This window comes from Scomber scombrus, chromosome 2, assembly GCF_963691925.1.
Source record: "Scomber scombrus chromosome 2, fScoSco1.1, whole genome shotgun sequence".
In the NCBI taxonomy this organism is placed as follows: domain Eukaryota; kingdom Metazoa; phylum Chordata; class Actinopteri; order Scombriformes; family Scombridae; genus Scomber; species Scomber scombrus.
This window is the reverse complement of record NC_084971.1, coordinates 6,769,501-6,789,342: the sequence shown is the minus strand read 5'-3', so window position 1 is coordinate 6,789,342 and position 19,842 is coordinate 6,769,501. Positions and strand designations below refer to the sequence as shown.

Here is a 19,842-nt window from a genome sequence, read left to right as displayed (position 1 = left end):
TTAAATTAAAGAGTACAATCTAGAAGACCAAAGGTGTCAAACATACGGCCTGCAGGACAGAACTGGCCCGCCATGGGGTCTAATGTGGCCCACTGGATAACTTTGCAAAGTATGAAAATTGCAGAAAAATAATTTTCTGCTAGTTTTTTACAACTCTCTGAAAAAAACAATGAACACATATTGTCATATTTAAATCATTCATATATTGAAAATTGTGCAAAATGTTGTCAATCAGCAGCTTCTGTGCAAAATAATCTGAAAAAACCTGAGACATATATATTTTTGAAATTGCGCTAATTTTTCTTAAGACATCTCAGGCTGTTTATCTATTTTGTAAATAGATGGTTTATTATAATATATATATATATATATATATATATATATATATATATATATATATATATATATATATATATATATATATAATATATATTATTTGTAGGTTATTGTGCAATGGTTTTACTGGTCCACCCCATATGAGATCAAATTGGACTGTATGTGGCTCTCGAACTTAAATTAGTTCGACACCTAGACAATTTGAAAAGTGCCTCGACATAACTCCTGTTATGATTTGGAGATGTATAAATAAAAATTAGGCAACCTTCGTCGTTATGGCAAAAGTAAACACCATGACAATCGTAGTTACATTTTTTTTTAAACTGTCCCGATTCGCAGTTGGAAAGTGGAAGTGAACAGCGGGAAGTGAAGTCAACTAAGTCTTTGCAAGTTAGAATCTAATCAGCCACAATTTGTCATCATATATAAACGCCATCTGAACTGCACCACTTAATAATTAATACAGCTCCTACATGGTGTGTGTCACACGTAACGTAATTATAGGTCATTTTTGGCAACAAACATGAGGACCTGTTGTGTTGTTTTTCTGCGAGCACAGGGTCGATCAAACAACAGATGGAGTGAGAGGTATAGCACAGGAAATGGAAGAGAGAAGTTGGAGATTAGGCTCATTTCCCTGTTTGTGTGTATGTGTGTGTTTTTGCCATTTTCTCTCTATCTCTCTCTCTCTCTCTCTCTCTCTCTCTCCCTACTCATTATTTATCAGTCTTGTACTGCAAGGAGTCATTAAGCTCTCAAAAGCTCTCCCATAATGCCCTGCTGCTGAGATGGTCCCAATTCACAGAGTGACATCAGAGGCAAGGCTGGAAATAAGAGTGGCCATATGTGGGTCTGTGTGTGTGTGTGTGTGTGTGTGTGTGTGTGTGTGTGTGTGTGTGTGTGTGTGTGTGTGTGTGTGTGTGTGTGTGTGTGTGTGTGTGTGTGTGTGTGTGTGTGTGGCTGCTTGGATCTACTCATGTATGGACCTCCATATGTGTGTGTGTGTTAACTTGCGTGCGTATTTGCGTGTGTGTGTGTGTGTGTGTGCGTGCGTGTCAGTCTGACGTCAATACTCCTCCAATCCATATTTAACAGCATAGTGAGGAAGGCTCATAGCACCTTGTAGGTGTCTTATCTCAATGTATTTATAGATTAAACTAAACTGGGTCCCAATGTGACAGGTGAAGTGTGCCTGTACCTTGAAGGGAGGAGGAGGCTGAGGTGAATTGAGAGAGTTTATTTCTGGAATGGGATGGCAGGGGTTTTTAACTGCACTTTCAAAAGACCGAAGTATTTCAGGAGAGAGGGATGAAATAATTATGAGAAAAGTGTTTAAATGAAGCATCATCACATATTAAACTGTAACACTGTTTCAAGAACTAAATTAGCTTGGATTTGAGTCTACATTATTTATACCTGTCCAGCTGTCAAAGAAAAATGAGGTGACATCACACAAATAATTTCTATGGAGCTATAATGAAGCACAAAAAATTAATTAAACACAAAGAGTAAACACAAGATAAATTCAAATAAGCTCCAGGATGTTGCTTTAAGTATGGCAAAATGTTCTTTTTCCCCAGATGAGCCACCTCTTTCTATTGGCTTTGCTATTTCTGTTACTCCCTCCACCCACATGTTAGTCTGGTGACGTCTGTGGGCTCCAGCCGTATCCACTCTATCTGTGGAGTCTTCATTCATTGTGCAGTTTTCATTCATGTTATTACTGAGAGTTTCAATTTGCTCTCATGATTGAATGATAGACCATGTGCCAATCAATGATCTGCTCCAGGAGGCTAGCAAAGAGGGTGGAGCCACATTTAAGAACAAATAAAAAAATAAAACGTCAATACCCCTTCACATGGCAGCATGAGATCATTTAATGACTCTAAATGGTCTATCACTTTTTTTTTTCTTTCAGTGACTTTAAATTCTGCAGAACCCGTGAGCCTCATCAGTCTCTGCTGTGGAGAAGAAACCAGCCAGCAATAATTAGAGCTGTATCAAATTCCCTTTGTCATCGTAACAAGGGCAAAACACTGCTCCTCTTCTAACACTGACACAGAATCAGAAAGTGAGTTCATTTAAAATTCCAAATCTGTTAATAATTTACTGGAGTCTATAAACTGTAAACTTCAGCTTGCTATAAGAGGCACAGGCAGAATTTTAAACTTGGTGTTTGAATATTTCTTAGACTGCAATATTCCCTTAGAGTCTTAGAGTCAGCTTCATGTCTTTTGATTTCCTATTAATGAAGCAGATTTCATTTCGTTGGTCAGTTGGTCCAATACTTTGGTCCAGACTAAAATATATTAACTAACAAACTATTAGATGGATTGCCATGACATTTTATAACAACACTCATGTTACCCAAAGGATGAATTCGGATGATTTAAGAGACCCTCTGACTTTTCAACTAATGCCACCAGCAGGTCAAAGTTTTCACCTACCTCGTATAAATGTTCATGTTCCCTTGTAAATATATCTTACTGATTTTGGTGATCCACTGAATGTTTCTCTAGCGCCACCATGAGGCTGACCTTTGCAGTATTGAGTTAAATGTTTCAGCAACTATTCAAAATTTAAAAATTGAATTAAAAAATTGTCCCATCCACTTCATGCATGATTGGTCAGCTGTGCCGAGGTGAGAGACAAACTTTTCTCTTTTCATGTGAATAACAAGTTTAATGCCTTCCAGGAGAGACTGTCTGAAAATGTGCGTTGTTAATCTTGGTATTTAAATATGTAAAATCTCCCCACTGTGCCTTTAAGTATAGCCATTAAGAAAGTGGTTTAAACGCTTCAAACTATTTATGATAGAGCATAACTCAGCTTGCTCATCTGATATTACTGATGATTCAGTCAGTAAAGTTTTAATTTTCCCAACAAGACCTGCTCCAATTTTGACTGATACTCAAGCAGTAATTATAGTGTTTCCAGAACTTATACTCATGTAATCATGAAAAAATAAGTAATACAAAAATGTAACAGAGATAGACATTAGATTCACAACCAAACTTTAATTATCTGCCCAATTCTGCCAGCAGGACTAAAGAAAACGTATGCAGGAATGATCATTTCTTAATAGTGTGATCCAACCCAACGCATGAACATGCTAACAGCTTGATGCAGGACGCAGGTTCAAAACAGAACTCTGGAACTGGAAAAAACATATCTACAGCTAAAATTCACCCATCTGAGGCTCATTTCTGACAGTGTTCACACTATTTTGTCCCTTCTCCGTGATTTTCTTCCGATAGAAAATCAACTTCTGAACACTAACGGCTACAGTAAGGTAGTTTTTAACTGCATTAAATTGTACAGGCTTCATTGTGTGTTGTGTGTTGTATCATTAAAGGATGATAATGATTTATGTATTTTACAAAACCGCCAAACTTCTCAGAGCCCTCTGTTGGGACTTCCATTAAAAGAAAACTATTTCTCACTATCTCCTCAACAAGGCATAGTGATGTAAGACATTCTTTGATACCACTGTGATCATTAGGTTACATCAACATGCTTACTGCATTGACATTGACATTGACTGTTTTCTTGAAGAGGTCAGATAGGTTATCTAAAACTGGAAGTTTAGTGTTTCATGTTGCCTTTTGTCAGGTGTTTCCTTCCCCCGGCTCACAGGTGTGCCTTATTTATCTCCTCTCCCTCCCCTTTTCTTCTGGGCTGTAAAGGGACATACTGCTCTTTCTGCCCCAAGATGATTTGGGGAATGGTGTTCTTTTTTTCTCATATGTTTCCCTGTCTGGCCCCCAACACTTTGCACTTTATGTAACCATTTCCATCCCCTACGCTACAGCATGTCATTGTGTTAGGTTCGGTATTTTGTTATCGGAGTGAGTACTGTTGTTATTGATGACAATAGCTGATCTTTTGTTATATACGAACAGAAAGCTTATGAATTGGTGCGCAGGTTGGATAGGACAAAGGAAACAACATGGTGATATTAATATACTGTATTATTAGCATTATTCCTGCACTAATAATGACAGAACAATACTCCTGTGCAGTTTACTGGAAGTTGCGTCATTATATTTTCACGATTTGAAGCCCTGTTCTATAAAATCATCACTGACATCACACGCTATAGATAAACCTCATGGCATCAAGAGTCTATGCAGATTACATTATGAATGATGTAGTTTGTCATTGTGGTGCATTTGGTCACAGGGGAAAGGAGAAAGCATTGCATAACTGATTGTATTATATATAAAAAGAAAGTGTGAATGCTCAAATGTGGTCAAATCCATTTAGGCGCTGACGTTTGCAGACCACACTGGCTGTCAGTATTCTCTCCTTGCTGAGAAAGATAAATAATGCAAGAAATCATTCTCCAGACAAAGCCTCAAAACATAGAGTAATGTGCTATTTTAGATGGAAGGTGGATGAGATGGGAGTGCTTTCTTCTCTCACGAATCAACAATGTGGATTCAAGTTGTTCTCCATCATTACAAACCAGACCTGTGTTTCTGCAGCATGAATTATTTTGAGTGATTATACTTTTGAGCGGACTGGAGTTAGAAGTCACAAATCACCTCGAGGTGTGTTCTAACAATAACAAATCTAGTGAGCTGGTCGATACTTAAAATTACTCCAAGCACATAAAGTAAGTCAACAGAAATTCGTGTGCTTTAAAGAAAAAGATGAAGTCCAAGCAACATGTTTTCTGTTCTGGCAGCAAGTCAGGGTACACCTACTCATTTTCCTGAATAATACAACATGAATTAGAGCTACAGTGTAAAAAATAATGAACTCCTTGCTGCTCACTTGGGTGCTGTTGGATCACTGAGCGAGCCTTTCGGGGGCAAAGGCTCAGGGGTCTCAGAGATTGACATGACTGCTATTAACTTTTTCTAATTGCAAAGTCCAAGGGCTCAGTCAAACATAGAGATATCCTGATGATATTATTGACCCTGTAATATCTACTGATACCAAGCGTAATCTATTAGAGGGTGGCTCCAGGGATGTCACCCCCTTTGGTCTAGATTGAAATATCTCAACTTTTATGCCATTAAATTTGGCGCACACTTTCATGTCCCTCTTAGGATAAAATTCAAATACATCTGGAGATCTGTTAACTTTTTATCTAGTGCCATCATCAGGTCAACATTTTAATTAGTCCAATTACTTGGTTTATACCAAAGTCTTGCTGTTATTTCTTGTTGATTTTCTCCTACATAATTCAGCTACATAACAATTGGGAGCTTTGGGAAAGATTTACAGAGCCTCGTCTTATCTCCAGCATGAACAAAACATTATAGTTCAGGATCTGTGTTCAACCAACTGCATGAATGTAAAGCTTAACATGGAAAATATTACAGAAAAAGGTGTAAAGCAACCAGCACCTCTGGTAGGTATAAGGATGTGCCTATTATCATAATCTGTCCATGGTTTTAGTAAACATATATCACTACCATATCACTACCATGTATGTTAAAAAAAAGACATAATTTCAAGTGAGTAGGATTTAAGATGCTTTATTGGGTTTCAGGGTTTTGATGTGGCTTCAGGATCTGAGCGCAGAGACTTTGCCACCGCTTTCTTTTCGGGGCTCTCTTCTGCCTCAGATCCCCACCGCACAAACACACACGAATCCACACTGGTAGCCCCTTCAGTCAGGCGATAATGAGTTGCGTGAGGGCTGACTTTGGTGGGATGTGGAAGAGAAGTGTGTGAGGGGGAGAGAGGGAGGGAGGGGAGGAGGGAGGAAAGTGGGAAGCAGGGAGCTGACAGAGACGGTGAAAGGGAGAACAAAAATGGAGAGTGTTTATTATAAGAATCGGTCTCGGCGGTCCATGTAATTATCTGATCTTCACTTTTGAATAACTTTTCATTGGTCACTAGATTACAATGTTCCAACAGCTAAAAATAACAACCTACTGTTTTCCCTCCACCCTGCACTCAAACCGCCGATTGATTTTGGGACAGAAGAGAAATGATTACACCCTCTCCCTTCTCCTCTCCTTCTTTGTCCTCCCTCCTCCGCTTCCATCTCTGTGCCTTCCCTGGACCTCCATTTCTCCTCCAATCCCTCTCTTCCTCGCCCTCGCTGGGTTTCACTTGGCGGACTGGGTGTAGCAGCCGTGAGGGTGCCACTGCATGTCACGGATACGCCTGATGGACTGCATCTGGGGGCTACGGGCGCCAAACTCGTTGAAATGCCTGTAGTCACCCTTCTCCAGCACGTACTGGCAACCACGGTATCCGGGGAACTGGTAACCCACCCAACTGGAGAGAAACAGGGGAAGAGAAGAGGGGAAAGAAATTGAATTTACATTTTCACAAGATAGTATTTGTGTACAATGTAGAATTTGAAGAGGAAAAAAGTTCATAATTGAACTGAGAAAATGACAGGAGAATTGATTCAAAAAACAAAATCTCAAGGCTGACAGATGTGTAACAAACAAGCAAAATGTGAGAGAACGATGCTAGAAAGACAGATGCGGAGAAATCAAGGAGGACAGACATCTTTTAACAAATAATGATATTGATCTGCTAGTTCTGCTGCTGAGGGGCAATGTGCCTTCCAGCTGTTTGTTTCAGGTAGCCTGAAGTGCTACAAATGAAGTAATCACAGCAGTTAAAGAACCTTGTCTGTTACCACACACCTAAGTGCAGAAAGGCACTGAGCTGCTGACGTTCATGACACCCTCGGCTAGCTGCTAATGAAAAAGCCTCTATTCCTGAGCTCACTCCCAGGCCGACACTTAGAGCGCTCAGATAGTAGATGATTATGCTGCTGTTTCTCTCAGTTTGACAGTCACGTCACAAATGGTCTGACGCAGTTGTTGCAAAAACAGGGTGTAGTGTTTGTAGCCAACTCTTAAAAAATGTATGCTTTAACAGTCTGGAGTTGCAATTAGAGAAGAGACTTGCAATAGCTGACTTTCAACTCTACAGCCAGACATAAAAAGCAGAGGCAGGTCTTCTTGGTGTTTGAAGAAATGTTTCGACATTCTGGGAGATAGCTTTATTATTCTCTTTTTTGAAAAAATGGATACAGCTGTTCTGTCTGTGCTTTTATATTTACCATACAGCCAGTAGCAGCTGGTTAGCTTAGCATAAAGACATTAAATAGGGGGAAACAGGTAGCCTGGCTCTTGTCAGACAGAGATGTGAGTGGTATTAATGTTCTTGTCCAACTCTTGGCAAGAAAGTGAATAAGGGTTTTTACCATAAAGCCAAATGATACATTTAAAATCAACTTGTAACACGTTGCCACAATACTCACGTTCCACAGCTAACCATGATGCTGCCAACTCTGTCGGTGAAGCCATAAGAGAACAGGCTAGGAACATCATCGTCCATGATCTCCATCTTACGACCCTTGAACTCTCCGACCTCATACAGGCAGATCTTGTGCTTCTCGGGGTCCTGGAAGATGATGGAGATAGAAAAAAAAGGGGAGAGCAGTTGGAAAATGGCCAGATACAGACAGAGATTAAGAAAAGTAAAGCAAACTACCATCAAGAGTATGGAAAATGGGCGTCAAAGCCAGGAGAGCATTTCATTCTCAGAAAGGTAAAACAGAAAGAGGGCTTTACCATGCGGACAGGCCTGAAGGACAGCAGGTAGTCATTCCTCTGGCTGTTGCTCCAGGAGTCCCAACGGGGGTACTCGCCCTTCTCCAGGATGAACATCTCACCACAGAAGTTCATCTGCTCATAGCCCACGAAGCTGAGGAGGTAAGGAAAGTTCACATGGAAGAAAGAGGAGGGAAGGTGGTGGATTAATTTGGCATAAATGTTCTCTGTATCCCATTAGTGCTTAAATCCTTTTATTTTAATGGACAACACATTAAAATTGCTGCACTGCTCTAGTCACAGTCCTAGCTGTGTGTTGCTTTGTTATGTGTGTAATTTAGGTATTTGAGTTCACTCCACTGCTGCACTCTCTGAAAATCACTCGGGATAAAAGCATTAGCCAAAAGCCTGAAACGCATAGTGTGAAATTTCAGATAATGGGAAGGTACAACTGTGAAATCACCTACTCTGTGCTCACTCGGACAAGTGTGGGTGCTGTGTACAGTATGTTTTCTTGCATGTGTGGGTATGTGTGTGTGGCTGTAAAGGTACAGGCAACTTACGGTCCACAGTTAACACGCAGGGAGCGCACTCTGTCCATTCCCATCTCGCACACATTCATACACTCGCCAGTGATCTCGATACAACGGCCCTGGAAGTTCTCCTGGTCGTACACACACATCTGGATGGTTGAGAGGAGTGGAAAAATAAAAATGAGAACATGGGCGAGAAAGTCAACATCAACAACTGAGGAGAGTAGACGTAGGAAGGAAGGAGTGATAGAGTGATAGAGGAGAAAGGCGAGGTGAAGCAAAAGTGTGTTGTTTTGACAGCTACAGTTGACTTAACACATAGAGGCCTCGCATTGCATTTTTCTGGCAGTTGTAGCTGTCAGCCACCCCCTCACAGAGCTATAGGAACTAGCAAGTTGTGATAATAGACATCCGCCCAGAGGCTAAACTGTTAGTTTGAGGCCAGCTGCTCCACACCATGTGAAAAAAAGATTGTGTGATTTATTTTTAGATGTTTGATCATATATTGCATGTGTGTGTACTATACCTTGTAAGACATTGTGCCCATCTCAGACATCTTGTTCTGAGCGGCCTTCCCGTCAGTCTGGGAAGCAGACTTGGACTTATCTCCTCCAGCAGACATGGTGACTGAGAGAAGAGAAGGACACATTTAGGGACTGACAAAAATTATGAGAAAATAATTACCCTCCCTTTGGCTAAAAGAAAAATTGCAACACTCCCCACAATATCTCAGATATTTAAGGTGGTACTTCAATGTAAACCTTAATATGGTAATGGAAAAAATAAACATTTTCACATAGCTATCAAACGCCACAATAGAAGTAGAATTAGCAATTACCAAAATGATAGCAAACATTAAAAAATTATGACAAAAATCTGACTTTAACAAGTATTCTATTCATTCTTTACTTTTGACCCAAGAGCTGTCCTTTTTTAAAATAACTTCTACTTCACTCTAGTTTTGCTTCTGTTAAAATGTCCAATTAAGTGACAAAGTCGAAAATTTCCTAAATATCTCCTATTCAGTAAGAAAGAAAATACACACAACTTTCCCCCTTTTCTGAACCCATCTCCAATACTTTTTCTACAATAACTAACAAAGCTGAATTCAGTACAAACTTCACCACACAAACTACCATGTTATCACTCAACTGGCTTTACACTGAAATGTATAATAAACAACATCAAACTTCTTCTATCATAAAATATATTCTACTTAATTCAGACTTACCTACACAGTTATGTCATTCTTTGCAAATCCACAAAAATAGTACATTTAAAATAAGTGTATATTACATATATAAACACATTTATAAAGCCTGAAACTGGAAGTCTTCTCAGTTTTTAACCTAAATTAAAAAAGGAGCCGTCATGCTGTGTTTTAAATCCGCATTAGCTAATTCAATCTCAGAATAAATGATTTATTCTGAATTCAAGAGACTTAAACAGGCTACAGTGCATTTTGTGGCTGGATTTGCATGATAGAAATTCACATTTCACCTGAAATGTTTGACTTTCACATCTCCAGCTTGAACAACTCATTATTAGTTATTAAATAAGTCTCTGTCTATCTCCCTTTTTTCTTTTCTTTTCTGTATGTTTGTCCACTGTCTTACCTCTGGCAGTGTGTGAGTAAAACTGGTAGTAGACTCAGGAGTGGGACTGGTGGTCTGTGTGAGTGTGGGTTGGGCCCCTTGTAGCTTTTATATGCTGGCGCCCAGTGAGAGGGGATTATAGACACAGAAACAAACTCGCTGAGCTCACAGCCCCCACAGAATAGAAATACCCCATCATCAAAGAGAGAGAGTGAGAGAGAGAGAGAGAGAGAGAGAGAGAGAGAGAGAGAGAGAGAGAGAGAGAGAGAGAGAGAGAGAGAGAGAGAGAGAGAGAGAGAGAGAGAGAGAGATGGTGGGGCAGAGAGAGAGGCAGAGAGATGCTAGGTTATAGGCCCAAGAGGAGAGAAGAACTTGAGAAAGAATATAACAATGTAAAAAAAATTAGTCTTGGAGAGCGTCAGCTCAAACTTAAAGGTTATTTAAACTATGAGTCTTGATGAAAGACAAATTGAGCTAAAAGCAGAGCGCAGCTGGACTAAAATGAGACTTTGTTGTGAGCTTTTACACACAAAAGCATCCTAACCACAATATCAGTTTCATAATACCGAAGCCAGCTGGCCAGGTTCCCATTTAAGAGGCTGTCACATAATTATTCATTCCTATTGCCTTCAGTGAGGTAGTGCTGTAATCAAGAGACACTGGGACAAATAATAACAGGAAAAGCAATAAGCTGTGAGAAGCAATAACCTCCGTGTTCCACCTCTGGGTGAGCAAAGGGGTTCAGAGTGTGCACGGACTATAACCTGAATCTCCATGTACATCACAGTGGGAGAAAGCAATGAAATTAAAGCCCCTCTGCCTTTTTTGTCCTCATGTGGGCGGATAAAATAATGTGATGGGTGTTAGCTACAGGAGAGATGACCATGAGCTGCTTATTTGTAAGTGAACACGAGGGCGTGAACCGGTCAAACATAGCTCCGAACACGCATTCTGAGGTCGTGTGACATCAAGCCTCCACATGAGGCTGCTGACGCTCAAGTCTGTTGCTTCCAGTACCTCAGCTGTTCATCAGATAACATCCTGATCCCCTGAGGTGAAAATGGTCATATCTAGGATTCAATAGTCGGCCTCATAAATCCTGTAAGTTGAACTTTGTCAAATTCTCACTCTCAGGGGAGCATCAGTGAAATGTCAATGGGAGAGGAATTGAAGGGGTGAATCATACACTTCCCTCTCTGTGACTGCTTGACGTCCTCAGTCACAGCTGAGACTCACATGAATGCATTAAATGAAGTGGATGGCAGTGAGGGGAAGTTGGCACAGTGGGTCACCTCTATTATTCATTCATCCTGGAGGACAGACCTTAAGTCCTCCATTCACAAATGGATTCAGACAAGGTTCATCATCCTATAGTATAGTTGATTTGATGAAATATTTCTCAGAGGAGTAAGAATATACAAGTGCATCCTGTTTGGATATATTTTGTTTAAATGCGTGATTTGCTTTCTTTCTGTCTGAAATCACTTCACATATCATAGAAATTATGAAGTAAATGAAGGAGAAGGCGTTTACATTTCTTAACTAACACAACAGAGAAAACGCAGATAATATCAAATGTTCACATAGAGCACTATAGAACATGATCTGTAAGATATGAAAGAAATGATATAGGGATAGAGGGAAAATAACAAAAAAAGTAAGTTGAAAATGTGATATTTGAATTCAGTTGTAAGATATTGTTCAGTAATAAATAAGGAAAGTTCAGATTATTTGTGGATGCTTCTCAGCCAAGAAGAAGTTCTGACTTTATATTTATTTGATATTTGCACAGAATTATTAAGTCGTAAACTCTTTATCTTTTATCTTGCATGAATGTCCCTTTAGACAATGCTGTGTGACTGTACAGTTTACATTCAGCTGGAAACAAAGCATGGACTCAACATTGTAATGTGTTCATACTGTGAGTCTAAAGGTTTACTAGGTGATGAGTAATAGTTTGTAATAGCATCACTGTAAAGCTCTAAACTCCCCCCCCACACAATTTGGGTTTTTTTTTGTTTTTTTGATTGCTTGTTTTGTTTTGTGTTTTGTTTTTGAATGTGTGTATGGTCTTGTATTATATGTAATCTTTTTGTGACAGCAGAAAGCTGTGATCATATGTTGTCCTCTTGATGAGTATTTGTTTTGCTGTCTCAAAATGAAAATAAAAAAATGAAAAAGAAAGTTAAAAAAATAAATAAAAAGACTCTAAACTTCATCAGATTATACATGGCATGCTAACAAAAGTCAAGGACCTAGCTTTAAATAAGCCCACTGATCAGTGCCTGAGGCATGACTGATGTATGAAATACACCTTCACCTGTGATGTTTAATGTTCTCAGTTTAATACACACTAACAGAGAAATGCAGCATTTAACACAACAGGACATCACAAAATATGAGCAAAACAAAGCTCTAAAAACAAACTAGTATATTAAAAGTCACTCAGTTGTCATGTCATCAGTAAGTGGATGGACTACACAGGCTGTTACACCAGCTCATTAAATGACTGAAAATCCATCCATTGATCACTCTGTCAGTACATCCGTCTGTGTGTTCGTCCATCAGTACATCATCCCATTTATAAGAAGTGAGTGTGTGTGCGTCAGTGTTGCATCCTCATATCAGAAAACTCATCCTTTGGTACTTTATCCCAAATAGTTCACATATCGGAGAGGTTGAATACATGTGCAGAGCTGATACTAGAACCGAATGATCCAATTGGAGCATCCGGGCAAAAATACCCACATGAGATTTTGTTACATAAAAGTAAAAAGCAGTCCTCCAGAGGAGTGATTTCTTCCTCTACATCAGCAAACGACACAACGCCTTATACATCAGCATTCGCTCTCGTTATAAAACACAGCTGAGTGCAAGAAATTCTGTAGGAATATCACGGTGGTCGTGACTTGGGTTGTCCTTTGATGAGGCCTGTGTGTGTGTGTGTGTGTGTGTGTGTGTGTGTGTGTGTGTGTGTGTGTGTGTGTGTGTGTGTGTGTGTGTGTGTGTGTGTGTGTGATGACAAATGTAAGTTCCAAGGACCAGATGAGGTAAGAGTGGGAATGTTGCTGTGGTAACTGGCCCATTGTCTGAAGTGATGGACTTGTGGGTTTACATTAAAGCCACATCAATGCGTATATTGTGCGGATGTGACACAACTGCAACTTCATAGGCTGAAAACTTTCCAAAAATATCCACAAAGTTGGGCCATTTTCTCTTTTATTGGCTTTATTTGCACATGTATGACTATCCTAAACCATTTTCTAGCTATTTTTTCTCACTCATTTAAAGAGAACACCATTATTAGTATTAACTAATAATTATAGTCATTAATTTTATTGCTCTATCCCAATTTCCACAACTTATGGGAGGCATCATGGACACAGGCTCCCCGGATGGCTTTACAAATCCACCTCATTCTCTGCCTATAGCCCCGGCCATTGTTGCTCTATACGATGGCACTGCTGACCTATACGAATAGACCAAGAACACAACAGCCCTGCATTCACCACCCGTACCTCTGTGGCTGCACTGTATATGATCTGCTGAGTCGACAGGCCGCATGGGGTGAGCTTCAAAGAGAGAGAGAGAGAGAGAGAAAGAGAGACACAGAGAGAAAGAGAGAGGGCACCAGCCGGCTCCCCGGAGCGCGCACGATCCGTTTTTACGCACAATAACACGAGAACAGAGGAGCGTGCAGAGGTCACATGGGTGTTTGGGGTCATCTCACCTGGGTCAAGCTGTTCATTGTTAGCCATGTATCGGAAGTCATGTTTCTTCATCCTTCAAAATAAAAACCTGACTTCTAGGAATTGAATGAGAATAATGAAAGAATAAATTAATATAAAAATAAAAGAAATATATAAATAAAGCGCAATCAACAATTGTTTTATATTGACTCATCTGCTGATTATGTATGAGTTTATCGATTAAAATGTCATGAAGTCTAGTCAAAAATGTGTATTATCTTAAAGCCTAGGGGGATCAATTCAAATATATTTAATTTATGATGTTATAGTAAAGCAACAATCCTCATAAAGGAGAAACTAGAAGATTTTTGATAGTTTTGCTTAAAAACATAATTCATTGATTTATTATCAAAATAGTTTCTGATTACTTTTCTGTTGATTGACTAATCTATTAATTGGCAGTTTGTTTCAGTAGCAGGCTAATGGGCTTAGAATATAAAGAATAATAAAGCAGCATCTGTAGTTAATCATTTATTCATGAATGTTGTGAAAAAGAATATGTTTAAAAAGAAGGTGTTAAAGGTTTTATAAACCGTGACTTGGGGAAATTTTTATTTTAATTTTTTAAATAAAAATGAAAAATTAAATTTGAATTGTGATAACTTCAAAATGTACAAAGCATGTGACCATCTGGATGATGATGTGGAACAATCACACTGAAATCTAAATCAACACACACGGTTATTCTGTTCAATAGAGCTTAATTTGAAGAATTGAACCAGAAGTATCTACCTGTATTGTATCAAGCTTCACACTCAACAAATTCTCCTCGTTCAGAGTCATTGGTATGTTGGGGCAATACGCGCGCACGCGCGGGCACGAGGCCCCGCGTGGACGCCGGTATAAAACAGAAGCGCCAGATTCACACAAAAGTCTCCTAAAGAGGATTTGACGTGTGAGGAGTGAGAGGAGAGCATCCAGGTAAGCAGAGCGGGAAACTAATGATAAACTTTCCCACGCGCTGGATTTACAGGATCACTGTTTGTACCTCAGACTTGTTACTTTATAGTTGATTTTTTTATTGTAAATTCAATGTCAAATGTCCTGATTCATATGGAGGGAAATATTTTATTTTATTTATTTATTTATTAGTAATTTTTTTTCCTCACAACAAATAGAAACTATTACACTTCACTTAAAATTCACATTAAAAATAACTATTTTTATCTAATATATTAAACAATACTATTTACTTTATTTATTGAATGTTTTTTTTATTCCTTTTCTGATCCATGTCTCTCTGCTTTTCTCTAGACATGAATAGAATCACCAGAACCCACATGTCCTCCCCCATGTACTTCCCTAGCATGGGTACAGCCCCTTTCTTTAAGGTGAATTCACACACATACACACTTACACACATATTCATCAACACGCATATAGCACACACACCTTCACACCTCCTACTTGCTTCTCTCTGTGTGTATGTAGGTGACTGTGTTCGACAGGGAGCATTTCCAGGGCAAGTGTCTGGAGTTCACCTCCGAGTGTTGCAACATCCACGAGTGCGGCCTGGACAACATCCGTTCCGTCCGAGTGGAGAGTGGAGCGTGAGTCACACAGCCTGTACGCCTGCAAGTCTCTGTGGAAAGCTGGCTGGCTGACTGTGTGTGTGTGTGTGTGTGTGTGTGTGTGTGTGTGTGTGTGTGTGTGTGTGTGTGTGTGCTTGTGCTTGTGCTTGTGCTTGTGTATGGGTGTTTATGTAAGTGTGTGTTTGTTTCTGTGAGACGGAAAGAGAGAGAGATCATAATAGAGGAAGTAGTGTCCAAGCTGTCACCTCAGAGGTCACTCCATCCTACACATGGGGGGGGGGCACCCAGGATAAACAGGACTGCTGCTCTTTCAGACACAGAGAAAGAGTCTTTTTAACCAGACTGAAAGCCATTTACACTGCTGGACTCTCACTTTTGTGCTGGCTATTCAAACCTGGAATGTGTCTCTCACCTGTGGTCAGCAGATTCTATTGATAATTTGAGGCCACACAAGGGTTTTTTGTGCCTTTAGTAAAACCGTGTGACACTTCTTTGTCTCATAAAGTGTATACACAAAGGATTTTACTATTTAAAACACTATTCATATGTAAACTATACTATCTATACTGTTACTATTATATTTCTATCTTCCAGTTTTTGCACTCACAACTTTTATTTTTATTTCAGTCATATTTTCAGCACCAAAAGTGAGAGTTACATGGTGTAAAAGATCAGCATGACCTCTAGAGGATGCCAGCTGGTTTACTGTTTTAATCTAAGGCCTTGACCCCAAGTATAAATCCATCACTATAACTACTGATCGTGGAAGTTGTCATCGACCTCCAATTTCACATGTTCTGCAACAATGAGTCTATTCTATATGTTTATGTTGCTATTGTTTCAGTTTTAATTTCAACACCTGATAACATACTGTGAAAATAATATATGAGTACATCCAGAAATGGAAATATGTAAGTATGCGTAAGATCCTTCTGCACATGTACTTTCAGTTAGGGATAGTGGAGGATGTTGTTTCAGTGTTACAGAGTCCACTTCAACTCCACTCGACCTGGTTTTGGGGATGATGGAAGTTCACTCACAGATAGGTAAAGAGGGGAAGCCGATAGAAAGAGAGTGAGTCAGCATTGTTGAGCTGTGAGGGAGCTTAATTGAATGAAAGCCCTCAAAAACACTCAAACGGGAGGTGGAGAGGAAAGGATGAGGGTGATGGGGTTGAAGTGGGCCAGAAAGTATCAAATTAATGAAGAATTTTTCCACAGATGTGTCTTAACTTTGATTTACAAGTCATAAAAATTAGGGGGACAGGAGCAAAAACCTATAATAGGATCCTACAACACAATTTTCTTATTAAAAAACACTAAAATTAACTTAAGAGCTAAGCTGTGGTGCTCAGTTGCTGACTGCAGTTACTCATAAATGCTATAAAATAAGTCAATCTGATACAATTAGTCAGGTAATTACATAATTGGTCTACAAAATAAAAAAAATAACTTCTCAAATGTGAGGATTTGCTGCTTTTCTCTGCAGATTTTTGAACACTGAGCATTTTCTAGTTTTTTTAACATTTCATAGCCACAACAATGAATTGAGGCCATGATCAGTAGATTATTTGGTAATTAAATAATTGCTAGATGCACCCCTAAAAATAACTTAGATATAAATAACTACAGCTATGTCTACCCAAATTGCCCCCCACCCCCTGTCACCGAATCAGCCAATGACAGGCCTCCAAAAGCTTACACGTCAATGCTGCATCACCCATTCATCACATTTTAATGCACAACCTGTGATGATGAATCCCTCTGAGAATATTCACTGTGTCACATACACACATATGCTCTTCATGTTAAGTTAGAATTGATAATGTTAATGTTAAAATGTATGAGATGCATGAGCTGAACAAGGACACATGTTTAATTTTAAATGCGACTTTGTGCTTTAATGAGGTCTTTGATTATTACTGTTTTTCCAGATCAGATAATACAGAGTTTAATTTGAACATGAAATATTTAACTTAAAAAGAGGCAGGACACAAGTTTTAGATTCTATCAGTTTTGGAAGATAGTGTCAAGCTAAATTTGAAATGAATTCTTTTTTCAGAATGGCCAAATGCTGATAGTTATTGTAGTTTTTATCATTTTGATCGGATTCTCACTAAATTCAACACAGTATTAGGCCGAGGATCTCTAAGCATCTTCTCTCTTCCTAGGTAAGCGTGTCTCTGCGTGCGTAACACAGCCATCTGTCGGAGTTTCCTCACACAGTTACAAAACCTTCCGAGCTCATTCAAATAATTCAGCAGCAGTGGATCAGTCTTAACACTTACGCACAGCGTTTATTCTTAATTCAGAGTGAGAGTAAGAGCATACTCACGTCACCCTCAGTATTTTGACGCATTTAAGACCAAAACTTTACTTTGAGCAGCCCAGGTCTTAGTCATGTTATGCAAAGCTTGCCAATTGATTCTCCAGCACCTGCTGACTTCAGCAGCTGACTGCAGATTTAGCTCTAACTCTTCAGTGAGAGATTCACTCAGAATCTTGCCGACAGTGCAGCAGTATACATCATTTATGGATTAAAGATTCAAATATAGTTGCTGAGCTCCAAAAGCTGTTTTTGCAGAATCAAAGTCAACAAACTAAAATGATCAAATACAAATTAATCTGCAGCTATTTTGATGATCGGATTCAAAGTTTTCGTAACTCTTAAAGCTAAATTTCTGGTTCCAGACTTTTCTTTGTCATACAGTTAATGATACATTAAATATCCTTTTCTTCTTCTCTGTGCAACCTGACAGGAACTTGTCACGTTTGTATCATTAGAACTTAGAAACTTATTTTTTCATTAATGTCATTTTGTAAATTCAGCTAAGGTTTTCCTGAATCTTGAAAAAATAGTACAATCCTTTGGAAAATGGCAGATATTGAATTTAAAGATGAAACCTTTTCCACAATTAACATTTTTTTTTAAATCATCCAATCAGGATTCTTAACAACTTATCATCCTCCTATTTACGTGTAGTGTTGCTTCTGACCACTAGAGGGATCTGCAGGCCTTTCCCCCCCTCTCTTATCTCCTCTCATCATGTTTAATGTCACCTGTCATCTGTTTGTTTTATCTCCAGTCTGAATCGGCTAAACTCTTTGTACCCCTGTCACTCATTCATTTGACCCTTTCCACCTCTCTGTCCAGTTGGGTTGGTTTCGAGCACCATGACTTCCAGGGCCAGCAGTTCATCCTGGAGAGAGGAGAGTACCCCAACTGGGCGGCCTACAGCGGCTCCCTGTCCTACCACACAGAGCGCTTCATGTCCTTCCGCCCCGTCTACTGCGCTGTGAGTACCTGAAAGGGAGGGGAGGGCTACAATGAGAGAGGGAGGTGGGAGTGAAAGAGCAGGAGATGATCATGAGTGACTGAGTGACAGAGTGACAGAGGACTGAGCCACACAGCGAGTGACTGAGACAGCCCAAAAATAGAAAGACAACTCAGTGTCGAACGTCTGCTCTCGCTGTACATCTGTCTGACAGCTCCAACGGTAACACACATACTGACTCGCTGTTCTTTTCCATCTCTCCCTCTCCATCCGCCCCCTCCACAGTCTCACCAAAGCAGCCGTATGATGATCTTCGAGAAGGAGAACTTCATGGGCCGCTGCACCGAGCTGAGCGACGACTACCCCTCCCTGCAGGCCATGGGATGGTTCAAGCCTGAGGTGGAGTCCATGCATGTGCAGTGTGGAGCGTAAGTCCGTGCTTCATCCCAGCACCTTCTACATCAAGCTGATTGGTAGCTTTTTATCAGGAAGACATCTTTGTGGATTTTATGGAGATAAAGGAGGCATAAAATCAAGACAGGAGGAGAAAAAACCTATAAGACATATCACTGCAGCTTTCTAATAAGGCATCCTTTATAAAAGATGCAGATGTTTTAAAAAAAATGAGTTTATTCATGGTTAATAAAAAATTTACTAATGCTTTATAGATAAGTTAAAAGATTAACTTTGGGGTTGCCCCATGCCTTGTTATCATGTCTGCACTCTGTAGTTAACAAGTGTTAGTAAGTCATTCGTAAAAGTTAATTAGTTCTCTTTTTTTAATAAGATCCAAATCTGCAGTTATAAATATTCACAAGTTTTTCTTTACAAGAGCTGAGAGTTACACAGCTGCTAGCATGACTGGAGGCGGCTTGTAATATACAGATTTCAAATCACCATGACATGAATGGTATCTATGGAAACTTCAGAAAACTATTGAGACCCTATTGAGACAATAAAATCCCACTACTAACTGATTAAGCAATTGTGGTTCTGATGGGGTTAAATGGAATACAACATACAGCATTTGTTCTTTAAACACATGTTTAAAATGTGTTCACATGAAGAAACTTATGAGACTGTATCAGCTCTTCTTACCCTCCTCTGTCACCTGTGTTTGTACAGCTTTGTGTGCTACGAGTACCCCGGCTACAGAGGCCAGCAGTACATCATGGAGTGTGAGAGACACAGCGGAGACTACCAGCACTGGAAGAACTGGGGCTCTCACTGCCAGACTCCAAAGATCCAGTCCATCAGGCGCATCAGGCACTAAGAGGGAAGAGATCCA

At 39.6% G+C, this 19,842-nt stretch overlaps 2 protein-coding genes across 2 annotated transcripts; one reads left to right on the top strand and one right to left on the bottom strand.

Moving 5' to 3' along the window:
• Positions 1–6,404: 6,404 nt before the first annotated feature.
• On the bottom strand, positions 6,405–9,026 carry crybb1l2 (crystallin, beta B1, like 2). The gene is made up of 5 exons (XM_062428138.1): positions 8,931–9,026; positions 8,435–8,553; positions 7,893–8,025; positions 7,580–7,722; positions 6,405–6,576 (listed from the first exon to the last, which is right to left on the bottom strand). Exons 1-5 carry the CDS (start codon positions 9,024–9,026, stop codon positions 6,405–6,407), a joined length of 663 nt encoding a protein of 220 aa, XP_062284122.1.
• A 5,978-nt stretch (positions 9,027–15,004) lies between these two features.
• Positions 15,005–19,827, top strand: cryba1l2 (crystallin, beta A1, like 2). The gene is made up of 5 exons (XM_062428139.1): positions 15,005–15,079; positions 15,180–15,298; positions 18,434–18,575; positions 18,840–18,982; positions 19,680–19,827. The coding sequence occupies exons 1-5, from the start codon at positions 15,005–15,007 to the stop codon at positions 19,825–19,827; spliced, it is 627 nt and encodes a 208-aa protein (XP_062284123.1).
• Positions 19,828–19,842: the final 15 nt, after the last annotated feature.

What these genes read in the sequence shown, in the direction of transcription:
- crybb1l2 (XM_062428138.1), bottom strand. Translation starts at nt 9,026, where the DNA reads ATGTCTGCTGGAGGAGATAAGTCCAAGTCTGCTTCCCAGACTGACGGG. An exon ending in CTGCGTGTTAACTGTGGACC is followed by an intron (nt 8,026 to 8,434) that starts GTAAGTTGCCTG and finishes TTACCTCCTCAG; the next exon opens with CTTCGTGGGCTATGAGCAGA. An exon ending in CCTTCAGGCCTGTCCGCATG is followed by an intron (nt 7,723 to 7,892) that starts GTAAAGCCCTCT and finishes ATCATCTTCCAG; the next exon opens with GACCCCGAGAAGCACAAGAT.
- cryba1l2 (XM_062428139.1), top strand. Translation starts at nt 15,005, where the DNA reads ATGAATAGAATCACCAGAACCCACATGTCCTCCCCCATGTACTTCCCT. An exon ending in GTCCGAGTGGAGAGTGGAGC is followed by an intron (nt 15,299 to 18,433) that starts GTGAGTCACACA and finishes CTCTCTGTCCAG; the next exon opens with TTGGGTTGGTTTCGAGCACC. An exon ending in ATGCATGTGCAGTGTGGAGC is followed by an intron (nt 18,983 to 19,679) that starts GTAAGTCCGTGC and finishes GTGTTTGTACAG; the next exon opens with CTTTGTGTGCTACGAGTACC.